The sequence below is a fragment of the Canis lupus genome, chromosome 29 (genome assembly GCF_003254725.2).
Source record: "Canis lupus dingo isolate Sandy chromosome 29, ASM325472v2, whole genome shotgun sequence".
Lineage (NCBI taxonomy): Eukaryota > Metazoa > Chordata > Mammalia > Carnivora > Canidae > Canis > Canis lupus.
The window spans coordinates 15,714,205-15,731,130 of NC_064271.1; the positions used below are offsets into that span (position 1 = coordinate 15,714,205).

The 16,926-nt window shown below is 35.6% G+C and overlaps 1 protein-coding gene across 4 annotated transcripts in view; it reads right to left on the minus strand.

Moving 5' to 3' along the window:
* PDE7A (phosphodiesterase 7A) overlaps positions 1 to 16,926 on the minus strand; it is a 317,331-nt gene that overhangs the window by 132,499 nt on the left and 167,906 nt on the right. Inside the window, exon 1 of one of the 4 annotated variants that reach the window (XM_049103833.1) lies at positions 16,438 to 16,485. The exons of the other annotated variants lie outside the window; for them this stretch is intronic. Coding sequence (XP_048959790.1) covers positions 16,438 to 16,470 — 33 coding nt within the window. The 5' untranslated portion in view covers positions 16,471 to 16,485. Of the gene's footprint in view, positions 1 to 16,437; positions 16,486 to 16,926 lie in introns of those variants that run through there. 4 annotated transcript variants of the gene reach the window in all.

The window sequence follows — 16,926 nt, forward strand, 5'->3', positions numbered from 1 at the left end:
TGGTCTCATAAAATAAGTTGGGAAATCATCCTTACTCTTCTATTTTCTGAAGGAGTTTGCATACAAGTGGTATTATTTCTTCCATAAATGTCTGATAGGACTTACCAGTGAAACTCTCTGGACCCAAACTTTTCCTTGTGGAAAATATAAATTGTTAATTCAATTTCTTTACTTGATAAAGTTCATAAAATAAGCTCCTTATAGTCCCCCAAAATAGTTCCCAAGGCATATCCCCAAAATGTCCAAAGTTGTAGGGTTGCGGTTTTTCATTTTCTTTTAAAATGTTTTCTTGATCAACTTGGCCAAATTTTCAAACAAAAACATGTTATTTATAATAAAATTATTTGTTAATTATATAAACTATGAGTAAAAATAAAATGCTTATAATGATAAATGTTTAATAAAAAAAGAGGGCAACGAAGGGAAAATTCACCTGAGGGCTGGTCGTTCTAGACTATTTAGAAACTTGACATTAATTGACAAGTATCTTCCATAAAAATACACTGATGAATAATCAATCAGAGAACTTCTGGCTAAACACAACAGATAACATACATGCATTCATAAATGTTTCCTCCTCAAACCCAACTAAATGACACTGAAAGAGGAAATAAAGCATAAACCCAAAAGGACAAAGAGAAAAAAAGAGGAAATGAAACTGAGAAGTCCACCTTTTGGAAACTTAATGTAGATAGGCAAGTTGTACATGTCTTAGCACAACAGAAAGCTGAAAACGAAGCTTACAAATGGGAAGACCTACATCTGGACAATTCCTGCTGCAAAGTCCAAGAACAATCTCAGAAATTTGAGGCCCCTAGGACAATCTCAGAAATTTGTTTCAGATGCAAGGATGCAAGTGGGTTGAAAAAGAGAAGGATGAGTTGAAGTTCTTTAAAACAATAGTTAGAACCCCAACAGCTAACTTTCTCTCCTCTACTTTAGCAAACTATTGGATGGATTTAACCAAACAGGCTCCAGACTTTGGCTAACCTGAAAGAGGTGAGGGTGGGGTTAGAGTATCATAGAAAAGTGGCAGGATAAATGAGAATCTGTCTACTTGTTGACAGCCAAGTTTTTATCCCGGAGGCAAGAGGTTAGAAGATTTCTCTTTTAGAAAAGTTGACCTATACAAGGCAAAGTTTTATAGGTGCTATCAGCTTAGAGTCCTCCAACCAAAGAAATGGGTCCACATATAATTCCAAGGTAAGTCATACATGGAGTTTAAAAATAGCATTATCAATATCTCACTCTTAAATATGACAGAACAATTGAGCATTACCAAAATTTGAATAAATCCCATTGTATGAGGGACAATACAATCAAATGCAAAAGCTAACAAACAAACAAGGGGAAACAGAAAAATACAGAGAACCTCCCCTTCAAAACATCAGTAATATCCTTAGAAAGATGAAAAGTTTTATTATATATGAACAGGATGATATGAAAAGAAAAATGAGAGGATTCTATAAAATTAAAAACTGCAATATCAAAAATTAAATACGTATTGGATGGGTTAGAAAATAAAGTTGAAGATAGCCTCCCAATAGTAAAATGAAAACTTAAAGTTACAGATAATGATGTAGCATGCCTGGGTGGCTCAGTGGTTGAGCATCTGCCTTCAGCTCAGGGCATGATCCTGGGTTCCTGGGATTGAGTCCCGCATTGGGCTCCCCACAGGGAGTTTGCTTCTCCCTCTGCCTGTGTCTCTGCCTCTCTCTGTATCTCTCATGAATAAATAAATAAAATCTTAAAAAAATAAAGGTACACATAATGTGAGAAAATATATTAAAATTGGACTTCTAGTCCAACATTGGAGTTCCAGTCCAGGGGGTCTAACATTCAAATAAGGATAGTTTCAGAAGGAAAGAATTGAGAAAATTGTAGAGAAGAAATAGTTCAAGAAAATTCAGCAGAACTAAAGGGCACATATTTCCAGATGAAAACAGTCAGGTTTGTACATAGAATAATGAATAGAGAAAAGATCTACACTAAAACTTATTGTGAAATTTCAGTGTCATGGAGATAAAAATAAGAACTTAAAATCTTCCAGGGAGTAAAAATAAAAACAGCTCATATACAAAGGACCATGGATCAGAATGGCAAAGGCCAATTCAGTAATAAATTAGGAGCCAGGAGACAATGATATAAAGCCTCCAGAATTATGAAGGAATTTGATTTCCCATCTAGGAATCTGTATAGCTGGCCATACTAACAATTTAGTATAATAGTAAAATAGAGATATTTCTCAGACATTGAGAAATTCAAGTGTTTCACTCCTATTGTACCTTTTCTCAGGAAGTGATTATTACAGGATGTGCTCTAGCAAGAAGAGGGAAGAAACCCAGAAAGAGAAATAGTGGGATCCAGCCAACAGGAGCTTCAACACAGGAAAGAGGGAAACAAAGCCCCAGAATGATAGTTCTCAGGTCACAGCCACAGAGAATACCTAGAAAGAAACCAGGCCATGTGGGAGCAGGATTATGGGGGCACTGTGATGGAAGTGAAACTAACAGATGACCTAAAGAGGCTGAACATAGAATGAGAAACTCTGGCAGAGTTTGGGAATAAATTTATTATTACTACACAGAATACTAAGAGGGGGAAGAGATTCAATTACTAACACTAAGAATAAAATGTTGTAAAATAAATTTAATCACTGTACATTATATGGTCCCTCTATACATAGTGGTTACATAGTCACAATAATGTAAACACTGAATATTAATTTAACAGAAATAAAGTGCTGTGACTAACTATATTGAGAAGAGGGAGGAGACAAAAAGGGTATTTCTTTGGGTGGTATTTGAAAGTTAAATTTTCATCTTCCACAGTAAAACATTAATAGACAAGAGCAGAAAATGAGATGTGAGTTAATACTATGGAGTGAAATATTATAAGATACAGCTAGGGATGCCTGGGTGGCTCAGTGGTTGAGTGTCTGCCTTCAGCCCAGGGTGTGATCCTGGAGTTCCAGGATCAAATCCCACGTCAGGCTCCCTGCATGGAGCCTGCATCTCTCTCTGCCTATGTGTCTGTCTCTCTCTCTCTCTCTCTCTGTCTCTCATGAATAAATAAATAAAATATTAAAAAAAAAAAGAAACAGCTAAAAACAGTGAACATTCTTGTGTCAACAGAGCAGGAATTGGTAGAGTATTGAGATGCAACAAGAGGCTGCTAGGTTAATTATAACATGGTAGAGCTACTGAGCTCCAAAAAACTATGTATAAGTATTATGTTTCTCATTTAAAAAATTAAAATCATTGTAGTGGATTGAATTGAACTCAAAAGATAGGTTAAGTCCTAATGCCTCATACCTATGACCTTATTTGAAAACAGGGTCTTGGCAGCCCCAGTGGGGCGGTTTGGCGCCGCCTGCAGCCTGGGGTGTGATCCTGGGGTCCCAGGATTGAGTCCCACATCGGGCTCCCTGCATGGAGCCTGCTTCTCCCTCTGCCTGTGTCTCTGCCTGTGTCTCTCTGTGTCTATGAATAAATAAATAAAATCTTAAAAAAAAAAAAAAAGAAAACAGGGTCTTTGCAAATATGATCAAGTTAAGATAAAGTCATAGAAGATTAGAGTGGGCCCTCTCCCCTACAACTGGTGTCTTTCTAAGACGGAGATTGAGAGGCACACATACACACAGGGAGCAAAGCCATGTGAGGACAGAGACCAAGATTGAATTGCTATTCTATAAGCCCAAAACACCAACGACTGCCAGCTACCACCAGAATCTAGGAGAGAGGCATGAAACAAATTCTCTCCCAGAGCCTTCAGAGGGAGCATGGCATTGTTAACACCTTGATTTTGAGCTTCTAGCCTCCAAAGCTGTGAAAGAATAAGTTTCTGTTCTTTTAAGCCAACCAAAGAAGCTTTATGGTCATTTGTTACAGCAGCCCGAAGAAGCTAATACAATCATTTTACTCAATTTCTGTGTATCTGAATTGGAGGAGGAGATGTTTCACAGAGGGTCAATTCTTCTAAATTCATTTCCACACTTGAGGCTTGGAGAAAAAACACAACAACAAAAACTAATCAAGTTAGCTGTTTTTTTTTTAGGGCACAGTATAAAACCCATCTGTTCAATTAAGGGATGTGGGAGGACTGACAAATGTGAAACACAAATTTTGGTCTCTGGTTATAAATATTTAAGTGTATGCCTGTTTGAGGTTTACTTTCTGTTTTTAAAAATACTGTTCTTTCCTGCTATCCCTGAAGAAGAGTAGTTACAAAGAACAAGGGCCCCTTTCCTTTATATTTCACATAGTAACAGTGTAGAATGTTGAACAGAATGAATATTACTGAGAAAAGCAAAACCTTTAATAATGTACCTAAAAATTGATTACTAAACAGTTTTTTCCAACTAATGAGTACCTCTGAACTTGTTATCATTGTTACATGAAATAATAACACTTAAAGAAAGCACCTGCATTACTTACATTCCCTACTTACTTTGGATTCCAGTGCCTTGTCTTGGGGTCCAATACCTTCTTTAAAATAGTTCAAGGAATGAGATATTAAGATCTTAAAGCAGTTGGTTATAGGTTGTTATGGGTTGAATTGTGTCTGCTCCCCTACTACCAGAAAAAAAAAAAAAAGATAATGTTGAGATCTTAACTCTAGCACCTCAGAATGTGAACTTATTTGGAAATAGATTCATTACAGATATAACTAGTTAAATTAAGAAGTCATACTGAACTAGCATGAGCACTTAATCATTATGACTGGTGTTCTTATAAGAAGACAGCCATGTAAAGGCATAGACATGGGGAAAATGTCATGTGAAGATGGAAGCAGAGAATGGATTCATGCATCAACAAGCCAAGAAACACCAAGGATTGTTGGCTGTCAGCAGAAACTAAGAGACATAGAACAGATTGTCCCTCAGAGCACTCAGAAGGAATCAACCCCTCAGACACCTTGATATTAGACTTCTGGACTCCAGAACAGTGAGAGAGTACATCTTTCTTGTTTTAAACCACCTACTTTACACAGCATAACATAAAATTTACCATTAACCACTCCATTTATGGGATTTATACAGCAGTCCTAGAAATGAATGTGCAGAGATTTTATCAAAATTACAATACCTTTAAAGATTCTTCAACTCCAGTCTTTTCATTCATTTGTTTGTTCACTAAATATTTGTTGAGTGACTACTACCTATTCAGCACTCTTGTAGCCACTGGAAATAACATAAGAAAGGTCCCTGACTTAATGAAGTGAAAATTCTTTGGGGGAGAATAGCAAAAAACAGATACATAACAAAGGTAATGCAAGGTAACATAATGTAACATAATACAACATAAGCTAGTGTTAGGTGCTATGAAGGAAAACAAAACAGGGAAATGTATTAGAAAATGGGATACAGAAGTCTGGGTAGGCCTTTTTGGGAAGATGGCATATGAGCAGAGACCTGGATGAGGTAAGAGGTAAGCTAGGCAAGGATTAGGGGTAGGAATGAACTTTCTTGATAGAGGGAACCAGTACAAATGCTCAGCGCATGAATAAGGTCAATGTAGACAGAATGAATCAATTGAGAAACAGGGAAAGGAGATGAGACCAGATCAATGTAGGCCCCTGTGGGCCTCATTAAGGGTTTGGATTTTATTCTAAGTGTGATGGGGAAACCACTGGAATGTTTTGTTTTGTTTTGTTGTTTCTTTTGTTTAATCAGAGAAATGATATCTGATTTAAATGTTTTAAGGATCTCTCAGTTTCTCTGTTGGCAATGCTTTCTAGATGAAGAATGGAAGCAAAGAAACCAGCTGAAGGCTTTTAAATAGCCTGAAAGAGAGATAGTAGTGCCTTTAAGCATTTTTGGAGGTGGCACCAAGCAAATTTATACAGAACAAGTTTACAGATAACCAATTAAGCCTATAAATGTCATTCCCTTTTCAGGTTCAAAATCATAGGTTCACAAGATTTTTCTACATCTTCTGGACCACTTTAAATTAGAAACTAGTAAGCAGTTGCTGAATAAGCCAGTTAATATCCATCTAATATCTTATTCACAGCTCAAAAACTTAAAATAACTCTAAAGTAAAGGGATAAAAGTTAAATTACTTTTGAAAGATCTCAGGATTAATTTTTTAGGTAAACAACTTATACAATATAATTAGAAATTGACAAGGTATAACAAAATAAGTTATATGTATACATATATATACATTATTAATAGTATTAACTCAATTCTTTAAATTAAACTAAAATAATTAAAAAAAACAAAAAATAAAAAATAAAATAATTCTTCTACTTATAGATGTAGGAATCTCAAAATTGTCTAAGGATTATAAAACTTCATAATTCTTAGAGTGGAAGGAGTCAGTATCCAAAATTTAATGAAATTTAAAGTGAAATTTGTTCATTTGGTAATAAGTGAACACAGTAATAGTGGTTATTAATTTTTGAAGATGCAGCAATTAGATATTCAAAGTCAAAGCTTGAAAAAAAATTTCCCAGGACAAAGAGCTTAGTTCAAAAATGGGCAAAAGACTTAAATATACTTTCCTCCAAATAAGATATACAAGTGGCCAATAAACACATCAAAAGATGCTCAACATCATTAGTGATTAAGGTAATACAAATCAGAACTATGGGTGAGATAGCACTATACACCCTATAGGATGGCTAATGGAAATGGAAACAAATGGAAAATAACAAGTGTTGGTGAGGATTTGGAGACATTAGAGCCATCGTGCACTGTCTTTGGAAATGTAAATGGTGCAGTTACTGTGGAAAATGGTTGGATGGTTCCTCAAAAGATAAAACATAGAATTACTATAGAATCCAGCAGTTTCCAAGGTATATATGCAAAATAGCAAGGAACTCAGACAAGTGTTTGTACACCAATCTTTGTGGCAGCATTATTCACAACAGCCAAAAGGTAGAAACAACCTAAATGGCCATTGATGGATGAGTGAATATGCAAACTGGAGCATGCATACACAATGCAATATTATTCTGCTTTACAAAGGAATGAAATTCTGGGGCCCCTGGGTGGCTCAGTGGTTGAGTGTCTGCCTTTGGCTCAGGTCGTGATCCTAGGGTCTTTGGATCAAGTCTCACTTCTCCCTCTGCCTCTCTCTGTGTCTTTCATGAATAAATAAATAAGATCTTTAAAACATAAATAAATAAAAAGGAATGAAATTCTGATACACACTATAATGTGGATGAACCTGGAAGACACTGTGTCAAGTGAAGTAAACCAGATATAAAAGGCCAAATGCTATATGATTCCACTTATATGAGGTACCTTGCATAGTAAAATTCATAGAGAAAGAAAATGGTGTAGTGGCTCTTAGGGACTAAGGGGAAGGGAGGATTGGGGAGGTATTATTTAATGAGTACAGAGTTCCTGTCTGATATGATGAAAATGTTTTAGGAATAGTGGTAGTGGTTGCACAACACTATGATTATACTTAATGCCACTGAATGGTACACTTAAAAATGGTTAAAATGGAGTAAATTTTATGTTAGACATATTTTAACACAATAGAAAGGAACAAAGCATGTGCTGTGAGTTTATTGCTTTAGCCAATCAGTTTCTAAACTCTAGAACAATTCCTTATGGAGGCAAGTCACCACTGTTGTTCTGAAGGCACAACCCCTTATATGCTCAGAGTGATTCTAGTCTCAGAAATAGGGTTTGAGGGGCACTTGGGAGGCTCAGTGGTTGAGCATTTGCCTTTGGCTCAGGTTGTGATCCTGGGGCCGGCATCAAGTCCCGCATCTGGCTCCTCATAGAGCCTGCTTCTCTTTCTGCCTATGTCTGTCTATCTGTCTCTCTCTCTCTCTCTCTCTCTCTCTCTCTCTGTGTGTGTCTCACAAATAAATAAATAAAATCTAAGAAAAAAAAAAGAAATGGGGTTTGATAGAGCATGGCTATGGCCTCCCTTCACTATACATACTAGAGCCTGTGTTATATCTCATTAGAGTTTCTATTATACATTTTTTCCCCTCTATTGTTTTTCTAGAAAGCCTTGAAAAAACTTTTCAGGTATTCTGTGACACTTGCTTTCTCTTTTCATTTCAAATCTTCTCACTGAGTCAGTTATTCTCAGAGTTGAAGTTTGTATACTTATCATGATTTTCCTTAATACTTCCCATATATTGATTTTTAAATTCAGATTGGGCCAACTGTAGGTGACATGAATGTTGTCAATAGTGCCTAAAGACTGTTGGCAACAACATGCCTTGACTACTCAAGCTCTTGTATGTGTTTCCTGGTTTGAGCAATCTATCCAAGCACAGCAGGCAAAATACTATGACTGCAGCATATCTGCTGGCAATTGTGATAATCCACACAGCCTACAAATAAGCAACACTATAGTACACAGATGGAAAGACAGGGAAACAGATAAGTTGTAAAGCAAACACAAATATTAATACAACATTTAAACTAAAGGAGTGCTTTACCAAAAAAAAAAAAAAAAAAAGCCCCCAAACCAACAAAAAAAGCAATCAAATGTCTAAAAAAATTTTGGAACAAAGCCACAAGAAACAAGTTCCTTTTATTTTAGCCAAAATTTAGTCACATGAAAGAGATAACTGGGAGAAATGTTTTCCTTAATCTGTGGAGAGGTTTGCTTGCCAAATAATCCTCGGATGACCTTCCCTCCCTTACTGCATCATATTTAAGTGAAATCACAAAGACTGTTAGATTTATAACAAATACAGTGATGATGGAAATTTGCAATGAAGTAGAAATAAAAATGTTTACATACGCATGAATAAAAGTTAACAATGAAGAGAGGCACCAGGGGGGCTTCGTAAGCTAAGCATCCAACTCTTGATTTCGGCTCAGGTCATGATCTCAGGGTCCTGGGATCGAGTCCTGTGTCCAGCTCTGTGTTCAGCTGGGAATTAGCCTGAGATTCTCTTTTCCTCTCCCTCTCCCTCTGCCCTGTTCTCTCTCTCTCTCTCTCTCCAATAAATAAATCTTTACAAAAAAGTTATCAATGAAAGAGCATGCCAATCATTTTCGAAAACAAGTGACCGGAAATGGCAGTGAGGAGGACAGCCCTGGCTTCTGCATAACTCACATAACACTAGAATCTTTGGAGTTACTCATAACATCAAAGCTTTTACTCCAGCATCTTAAACTTCTATTCCCACAAGTGCCTTGCCTTTCCATTTCCACGTATGTGCTATGCTGTTCCCTCTGAATTGAATATCCACTTCTTCTTTCCCTGTCCCCAGCCTTCACAAGTTGAAATCCCACATACCATATGACCCAGTGTAAAAAGTATTTCATTTCTGTAATACAGTTGTCATTTCAACCCTTTCTTCTCATCCCATTTCCCTTTCTTCCAACATCCAACTACTCTCTTATCTTTTCCATACTACTGTTGGCTGTAGTATCTAGAAGGGTGTCTTACCTAAAGCAGAAAATCAGTAAATACATATTGGAACATGGAATAAGTTTCCCAAGCCAATGCCTTTGCTCATGCGATTCTCTTATCCAGGAATGTTCTTGTACTACGTTGCCAATATCTACACTACTCTTCAAGGTACAACTCAATTGCTTTACCCTCCATGAACTTTTCCCCAAAAGATAAATTTCTGAATTACTCAGAATTCTTGGCTGCAAACAAGAATGAATGATTGAATGATGTGGTGGAGACTCACAGAATGGTTGGGAGACTGAAAAACAGGTAAGGTAATCTAGTCTGTAGGCTAGTCGGGAGCAGCTGGCACCACCACCTTTATTGTCACCATACCCCCCTGCTGATGGATCCAGGAGCCAATACAATCTCTTCTTACCTTGCACCACCTGCGCAGGATTCAAAGTCCCATGTGGGCACATACATTTGGCTAATCCTAGGTTATGCCCAGAGGGTTTGAGGACACTGGATACTTGACCCTTTGACTTTCATAGAAGGTGGCAAAATTCTGCCTCTCCCAACGACTCATAAAATGGGAGAGTCCCTATATTTATAAGATACAGATACTAGGCAGCAAAATAAAGCAACAAATTTCCTCTACCATGTTCAGTAGACTTGTCCTGTGGCCATGTCCTAACTTTTCGACATGAAGGTAGAATTAATGTCTGGCTTATTTTTGTACTTACTGCAGTTCCTAGAAAAAGCACCTTGTACTTCTCTTCCTTCCTAATTATTATATCAATCTTGATTTAAAGCTTCTTGGGTAAACAGATCCATGTCACTTTAAGTTTTTTGGATTTTAAAAATTTCTGATGTTTTCTGTAAAAGTTTGATAAGTATGTCAAATAAAAGAATGAATGATGTCCTTTTTAAAGCAAAAAAAAAAAAAGCCACAGTGTATAACACACATTTTTTCACTTGTTTTTGGCTACATTCTTACAGCTTTTTTCCAATGTAGGACTTAATACAATTATGAAAGTACTTAAAGCTAATAAAACATTCAAATTTTGTTCTTGAAAGATACCTAAAGTTCCTCTTAACCATAAATCTTTATTATTTGTTCTCATTTCCAGAGTCTAAGGAACTCTACTTTAAAATTTTTTCTCACATCAAACTTCCATTTAATGCACTAGTTAGCTAGCAATAAAAACAGTCTTTATCTTCAGCCATACTGTATTTTATTTCCCACTTTTCCTTGTTGAAAGTATTTCTAGTGACCTTTTTATACCTACTTCATTTTCAAGTTTTTAGGTTTAAACTACTCAACACCTTCAAAATTTTCAGATTTATCAAATTTCTGATGTCCTCTTTAAAATTTTGTCTTTTCTAGGAGATTCTATACTATTTATGAGGAGCGGCCATTTTCCAGGTTCACTGAGTAATGAGCACACACAAAATATATATGGAACGAATTGATTAATAAGAAACTAGAAGTACATCTTAAGGAATTAGAAGGATGCCTGAGTCAAACATATAAATGATAGCAATCAGATCCATGCTGGCATCATTAATACAGTGTAGCACAGGGATCTGCAGAGTGTGGTCTGCAGACCCTAGGGTGTCCTGGAGACCCTCCTGGGGGAGATCTAAACAAAACCATTTTGGTATGAATACAAAGATGACATTTGCCTGTTTCACTGGGTTGACAATTGCGATGATGGTGTGAAAGAAATAGTCAATGAAACTTTTTGTGCCTCAGCACAGAGCAAACTGTGCTACTAGTTATTGGATTCTTCACTGCTATGCACTCACTTTAAAAAACTGCCAATTTTAGCTTATGCATATCATCGAAGTAAAAATTATTTTTATGATATCTCAACCTCTGAGATCACATCTTCTTCCAATCTGTGTGATGAAGTGGAAATGTGCATAAAGTACTACATTCTGTGCTACATGATGAAGTATGCTGGTTGTCTGCCATTGTTTATATTGTGAACTAAATAAAGTAGCTAGTTTCTTCATGAAACACCATTTTACTTGAAAGTATGGCTGATAGACAATGTGACTTGGGTATTTGACAGACATTTTCTTTAAATACAGTAAATGAGCCAATCACCTTAAGGAAAACAACTGACAATACTTGTCGATGATAATTTCAAACTTTCAAGTGCATATTACAATTCATCCACTACCATAAGCTAATCCTCACAGATTTTTCTAATGATATCAGAGGTTCTATTACTAGATTTACTTTCTTATATTATGTAATGTAATGTGCCAACATTTGGAAAATCTGCATACAAAATGAACCAATATTTTCTAAATGACTAATGCATGATTTATAAAAGCATGCATGCAATGGTAAAATGATCTATTCAGAGTTCAAGATAGTCCAGTGGATTTTAGTGTAACAGGGTATAAAAAGTGCTAAGTAATATTAAATAGTGTATAAACACGTAACCACAACAAATATATTTTGTAAGTTGACAAATAGTGGAAATTAATTGGAAATAAGAGAATCTAAGACTTTTTTTAGCTCTTTTCTTATAAAATTGCTTATATTTGTGATTTTTAAATTATACCAAATTCCTTATTTAGTATTTTTGGGAGTGTTTCTGATAATTACCTAAATTGTTTTGTGTATTGAATTTTTCTGAAATTAACATAAATGTATGCACATCATTTGTGCTGAGATTATTAAAATGTTATCCCTGCAGGCCCATCATATACACCAAGTGTACATCTTCTCCTGTAAATCTCTTATTAGTGTGAGCCCTCTTTGGAAATACTTTTGTTTTGTTCTTTCCTTTCCATTAACATATGAACAAAAACCCCAAGAAATGAACCAAGGTCTACATGAAGTCTTCTGATCTATTCAACTCTTTGCTTTTCTTCCTTGTCCCTTCCTAAATAGCAAATATTCCTTTGGTCATTTCTGGATCTCTTCTGGTCTTGCTCTCTTTTATGTGACAGAAGGTTTTAAGCTGTGGAAAAAAACACTGGAGTAGAACTTGGCAGTTCGAAGTCCCCGTGTTTTCACTAACCAATCATGTAGTTTAAAAATTTCTCATGTGTCCAGCCCTCAGTGTCCTCATCTGTAAAATAAAATTAGAAAAATGATCTCTCTAAGTCCTCTCTCAGCCTTCAGAATTCCCTCAAATCTTGAATCAGAATCCAGAGTATGTCTGGCATTCCTTAGCAAAAAGTGGTTACAGGTTCTGAAAAGACTCATGATTTTTCTTTTCCATCTTTTTCTTGCTCCTGTCTAAGGATTGCTGCCTCTACTATGTTATTCATATCAGATATTCCACCTTCCCAGTAATATCCTAGGTCTGCTCTCTTGACTTCCCTTCTTGATTTAGAGTAGTCATCTGCTCAAAAACTATTCTCAGAGAACAGTCTCTGAGAGGCAGGATAGGTCAAATCTGATTACAGTTACAGATAATAGAGTTACCCATTTATTGGAGTCATTTCTCTGTGTGGGGTGCTTTGTCAAGGGCTTTGTAAACATTATTTAATTTATTTCTCACAACCACCCAATGAGTTAAGTATTTTTATTCACATCTTACACATGAGAGAACAGCCTCAAAGAGGTTTAGTGAATTGCCCCAGGCCACACAGGACTATTTTCTTTAACATTATATAAATTAGACATAAAAGACTCTAACGATACTGGTCATCTTTCTAAGCTAGGCTGCTTAGAAACACATATCTGGCTATCATATTTTGACCTTGCACTGTCCAATTCTGTCCAAAAGACATTTATAAGATCTGCATTACAAACTAAACTGGTTTCCCTTTTGCTTCAAGGAACAAGTTGAAGTACTTGCTGATAATCTCATTAAGATTACCATGGCAGATCATTACATTTGTTTTCATCAGACTGTCTTTCACTCTAAATTCCAGTAAAACAATGGAGATTGATATATTTTAGACACTGTCTTTCAAAATGGAACCTTCTAAAAACAGCATACCAAAATTCTCCAGAGTAATTTCCACCCTTGGAAGTTCATTCCAATTGCTGATTTGCCAGACCTATGCTTTGGTGGCCTTCAATCTAACGTTTTTTTTTTTTTTTTTTTTTTTCAGAGAGGGTTTTTTTTGGTTTTGGTGGGAAACTGTTATACTTTCTGTTCTCTACTTCAAGAATACACTTCATTTTAATTTTGTGTTTTACTTTCTGATTTCATTTACATTTTGACCAGTTAAGATATTTTTGACAGAAGTTTCATTTAAAAAAAAGATTATGCATTGGAAATGATATTTGAATAATTTGAGCATATTGCTTTTGATGTAGAATTCAATGCCAAAAATTTAATTATTTTAGTGGAAAATACAAAGCCATTGACTTATTCTTTCAGTTAACCAGCCTCAAAGAAGTTATTATCTCAAGAAAAAGCACATTGTCACTCATCAAAAGTTAGGATGTTTCAAGTTAAAACAGGATAATTCTATGAAAAAGAATCTGTTGACTAATGTGCATAGATACTGATTTTTCAGGATCATGCCATAGCATCTTCTTGTCAAGGACCTTTCCCATGGTCCTAATCAGTCTTCAACTCTTTTGTCACCATGGTCTTATTTCTCTCCTTCAGTAACTTTCCTTTTCCTTGGCTTGTAGATGATTTATATCCTCACTGACTTCTCTATTTTTTTTTATTTTTTATTTTCCTAAGGCCTTTTCTTATAGTCCCTTCCTCAGGTTTTTTCCCCCCACATTTTTAGTTCATCAATAGCAAAAGCCTCTCATACTTTTTCTTACCAGTTTATCTCCTTAACTCAAAAATTAGAGTGTTATAGGATAATGATAAATAATGTGTGGTTAAAGGTACATCATAGGTAGAAATATTTGAAATAGTTAGCTTTTACTTTATTACTTATTAAAATAAAAGAGAAAGAAAATAGATGGCTTAGATTGGAATACCGAATGTCAAAGGCTGCTAAATAGAAGAAATCCACATTTTTAATTTAAGTGCTATTTTTCTCATATGGAACTCAAAACTCTTTTATGTATTTGCCTTTATTTTTGGTTCTGTAAAAATATTCTGGCCTAGCATCCTGCTTTAGAAGATCTTTGGGAGAACTTGTCTCTGCAAGAGTCAATATATGCAACCACTGTGGAAAACAGGATGGAGGCCCCTCAAAAAATTAAAAATAAAACCACCATATGATCCAGCAATTCTATTTCTGGGCACTTGTCCAAAGAAAACACTAATTTGAAAGGACATAGGCACCACCATGTTCATTGCAGCCTTCTTCACAATAGCCAAGACACAGAAACAACCTAGGTATCCATCAACAAGTAAATGCATAAAGAAAACGTAGTACAATATACACAAATATAATTCAGTCATAAAAAGAATGAAATCTTGCTATTTGTGGCCATATGGATGGTCTTTGAGGGCATGATGCTAAATGAAATAGGTCAGACCAAGAAAGACAAAGTAAGCTATGATCTTACTTGTAGTGGAATCTAAAACAAACAAAAACTACAGAGACCAGAATAGTGGTTTCCAGAGGTAGGGGTTTGGGAGTATGAGAAATGAGTGAAGGTGATCAAAAAGTTAAGATTTCCAGTTATAAAATGAATAAGTTCTGAGGATGCAATAATGACTATAGCAATAGCATGGTGACTATAGTTACATGTTGTATATGTTATCTAGCATAGTTATGCTTTTTATAATACTGTCTTGCTATATCTGAAAGCTGCTAAAGAGTAAATCTTAAAAGTTCTCATCACACACACAAAACTTTGTAACTATGTACAGTGACAGATGTCAACTAGATTTATTGTGGTGATCATTTCACAATATATGCAAATATCGAGTTATAATATTGTACAGCTGAAACTGATATAATTTTCTGTTAATTATACCTAAATAAAAAAAGAGTCAATACAGGGTAAAGTCAGATCTGACAAGTGGCAGCTTTAATCACAATTTCTCCCTGTAATAGACTTTTAACTGCTAACATAGCTTAGCATTGACTCAGTTTTCTGGTCCTTTAGAAAAGAGCTAGCTAGCTAAATGGTAGATAGATAGACAGGAAGGAAGACAGGAGGACAGAAAGAACAAAAAAAAAAAAAAAAGAAAGAAAGGAAACTTAAAAGTGGTGTTGCACTAAGCATATCATCTTAAGGAGTGGTAAAATCATCATAAGTGTTCCAAAAACAGGTAAGACTTGTGAGGCACACTACAAACCATTTTGAATCTTTTGTGATGCTAAAGATCTAGCAAGTATGTTTTAAACTGAGATATCATTCTGCTGTCCTGAGTCTTAACTCCTGATAATACAATTTTTAAGAAAGATTTTATTTATTTATTCATGAGAGATACACACAGAGAGAGGTAGAGACACAGGCAGAGGGAGAAGCAGGCTCCATACAGGGAACCCAATGAGGGACTCGATCCCGGGTCTCCAAAATCACCCCCTGAGCCGAATGAAGGCAGACACCCAACCACTGAGCTACCCAGGCATCCCAATAATACAATTTGATGAAATAACACTGTCATTCCTTAAATTCAGAGTCAGACACTTCATTAAGGTGGGACAATACCATTCTTACTTCTTCAGTGCTGTTCTCTTTTTTCCAATCTTTAAAGAATGAAATCGATCATTTATTATTTTGCCAAAGCCTTGCAAGACCCTGGAGTATGTACATGGCATCCTAGAGCTTGGAATTAAGGCCCACATGGTCTCTGTCATAGATAGCCATCACTGGGGATAGACTTGATCTCTCTTTTTCAGAGCTAAAAAGTGAAAGGAAAACCTTCAGGGGCAGGTTGGGGGAGAGGACTAATCTGCTTATTCTATAGCCCTCTGTCTTGAGAAGTGTTAGACTTACAAAATTATTTTTGTTACTGCTTCCCTTATAGTGAGGCATTGAAATAAGTTCACAGATTTAATTTTTCCCTTGAGAGCATAGCTACTATCTTACTGGCTCTAGATGCAACAGGCTGAGAGGTCACAGTTACGGCACAATTCTGTCAGCAAAGTCAGACTGTATCACTCTCTTTCCGAACTGGATGACATACCCATTTTCAAACCATTGTTATAGAGATGCTGAGGGAAAGAGATTAAAAACTTTTTTTGAAAAAAAAAATTACTCACTCACCCCTGAAACACTCCCCTTATTTTCATTTTTCATGTTACTTTCCAGTCCTGTTGATAGGTAAATATATTTTTATGTAGTTGCAATTTCAGATCCTCTTCCTTGAAATAAATAACATTGTATGAATGTTCTTTTTTCAAAAGTCCTTGTTGCTGTTTACCTCCATAGGTGACTTCTACTAAGCCTGTGTTCATAAACAAGTGTGAAGGTATAGAAAGGGGAGTTTTGTTATTACATAATCTTGGTACTGATTACTAAAATCTCTAGCATGTTCTTTGACCTTAATTTCATGTTATGCTTATGTCTTAAAGTATCCCACTCTGAACATTTCATTCAATTTTGTGGGAAATTAAATAGATATAATATCTGACATTTTAAGGAACTATGTACTAGTTTTTGCTATAAAAATATTTTTCTTTCATTAAAAATTTTTTAAATTACAGCATAGTTAACATACAGTGTTATATTAGTTTCAGGTATACAATACAGTGA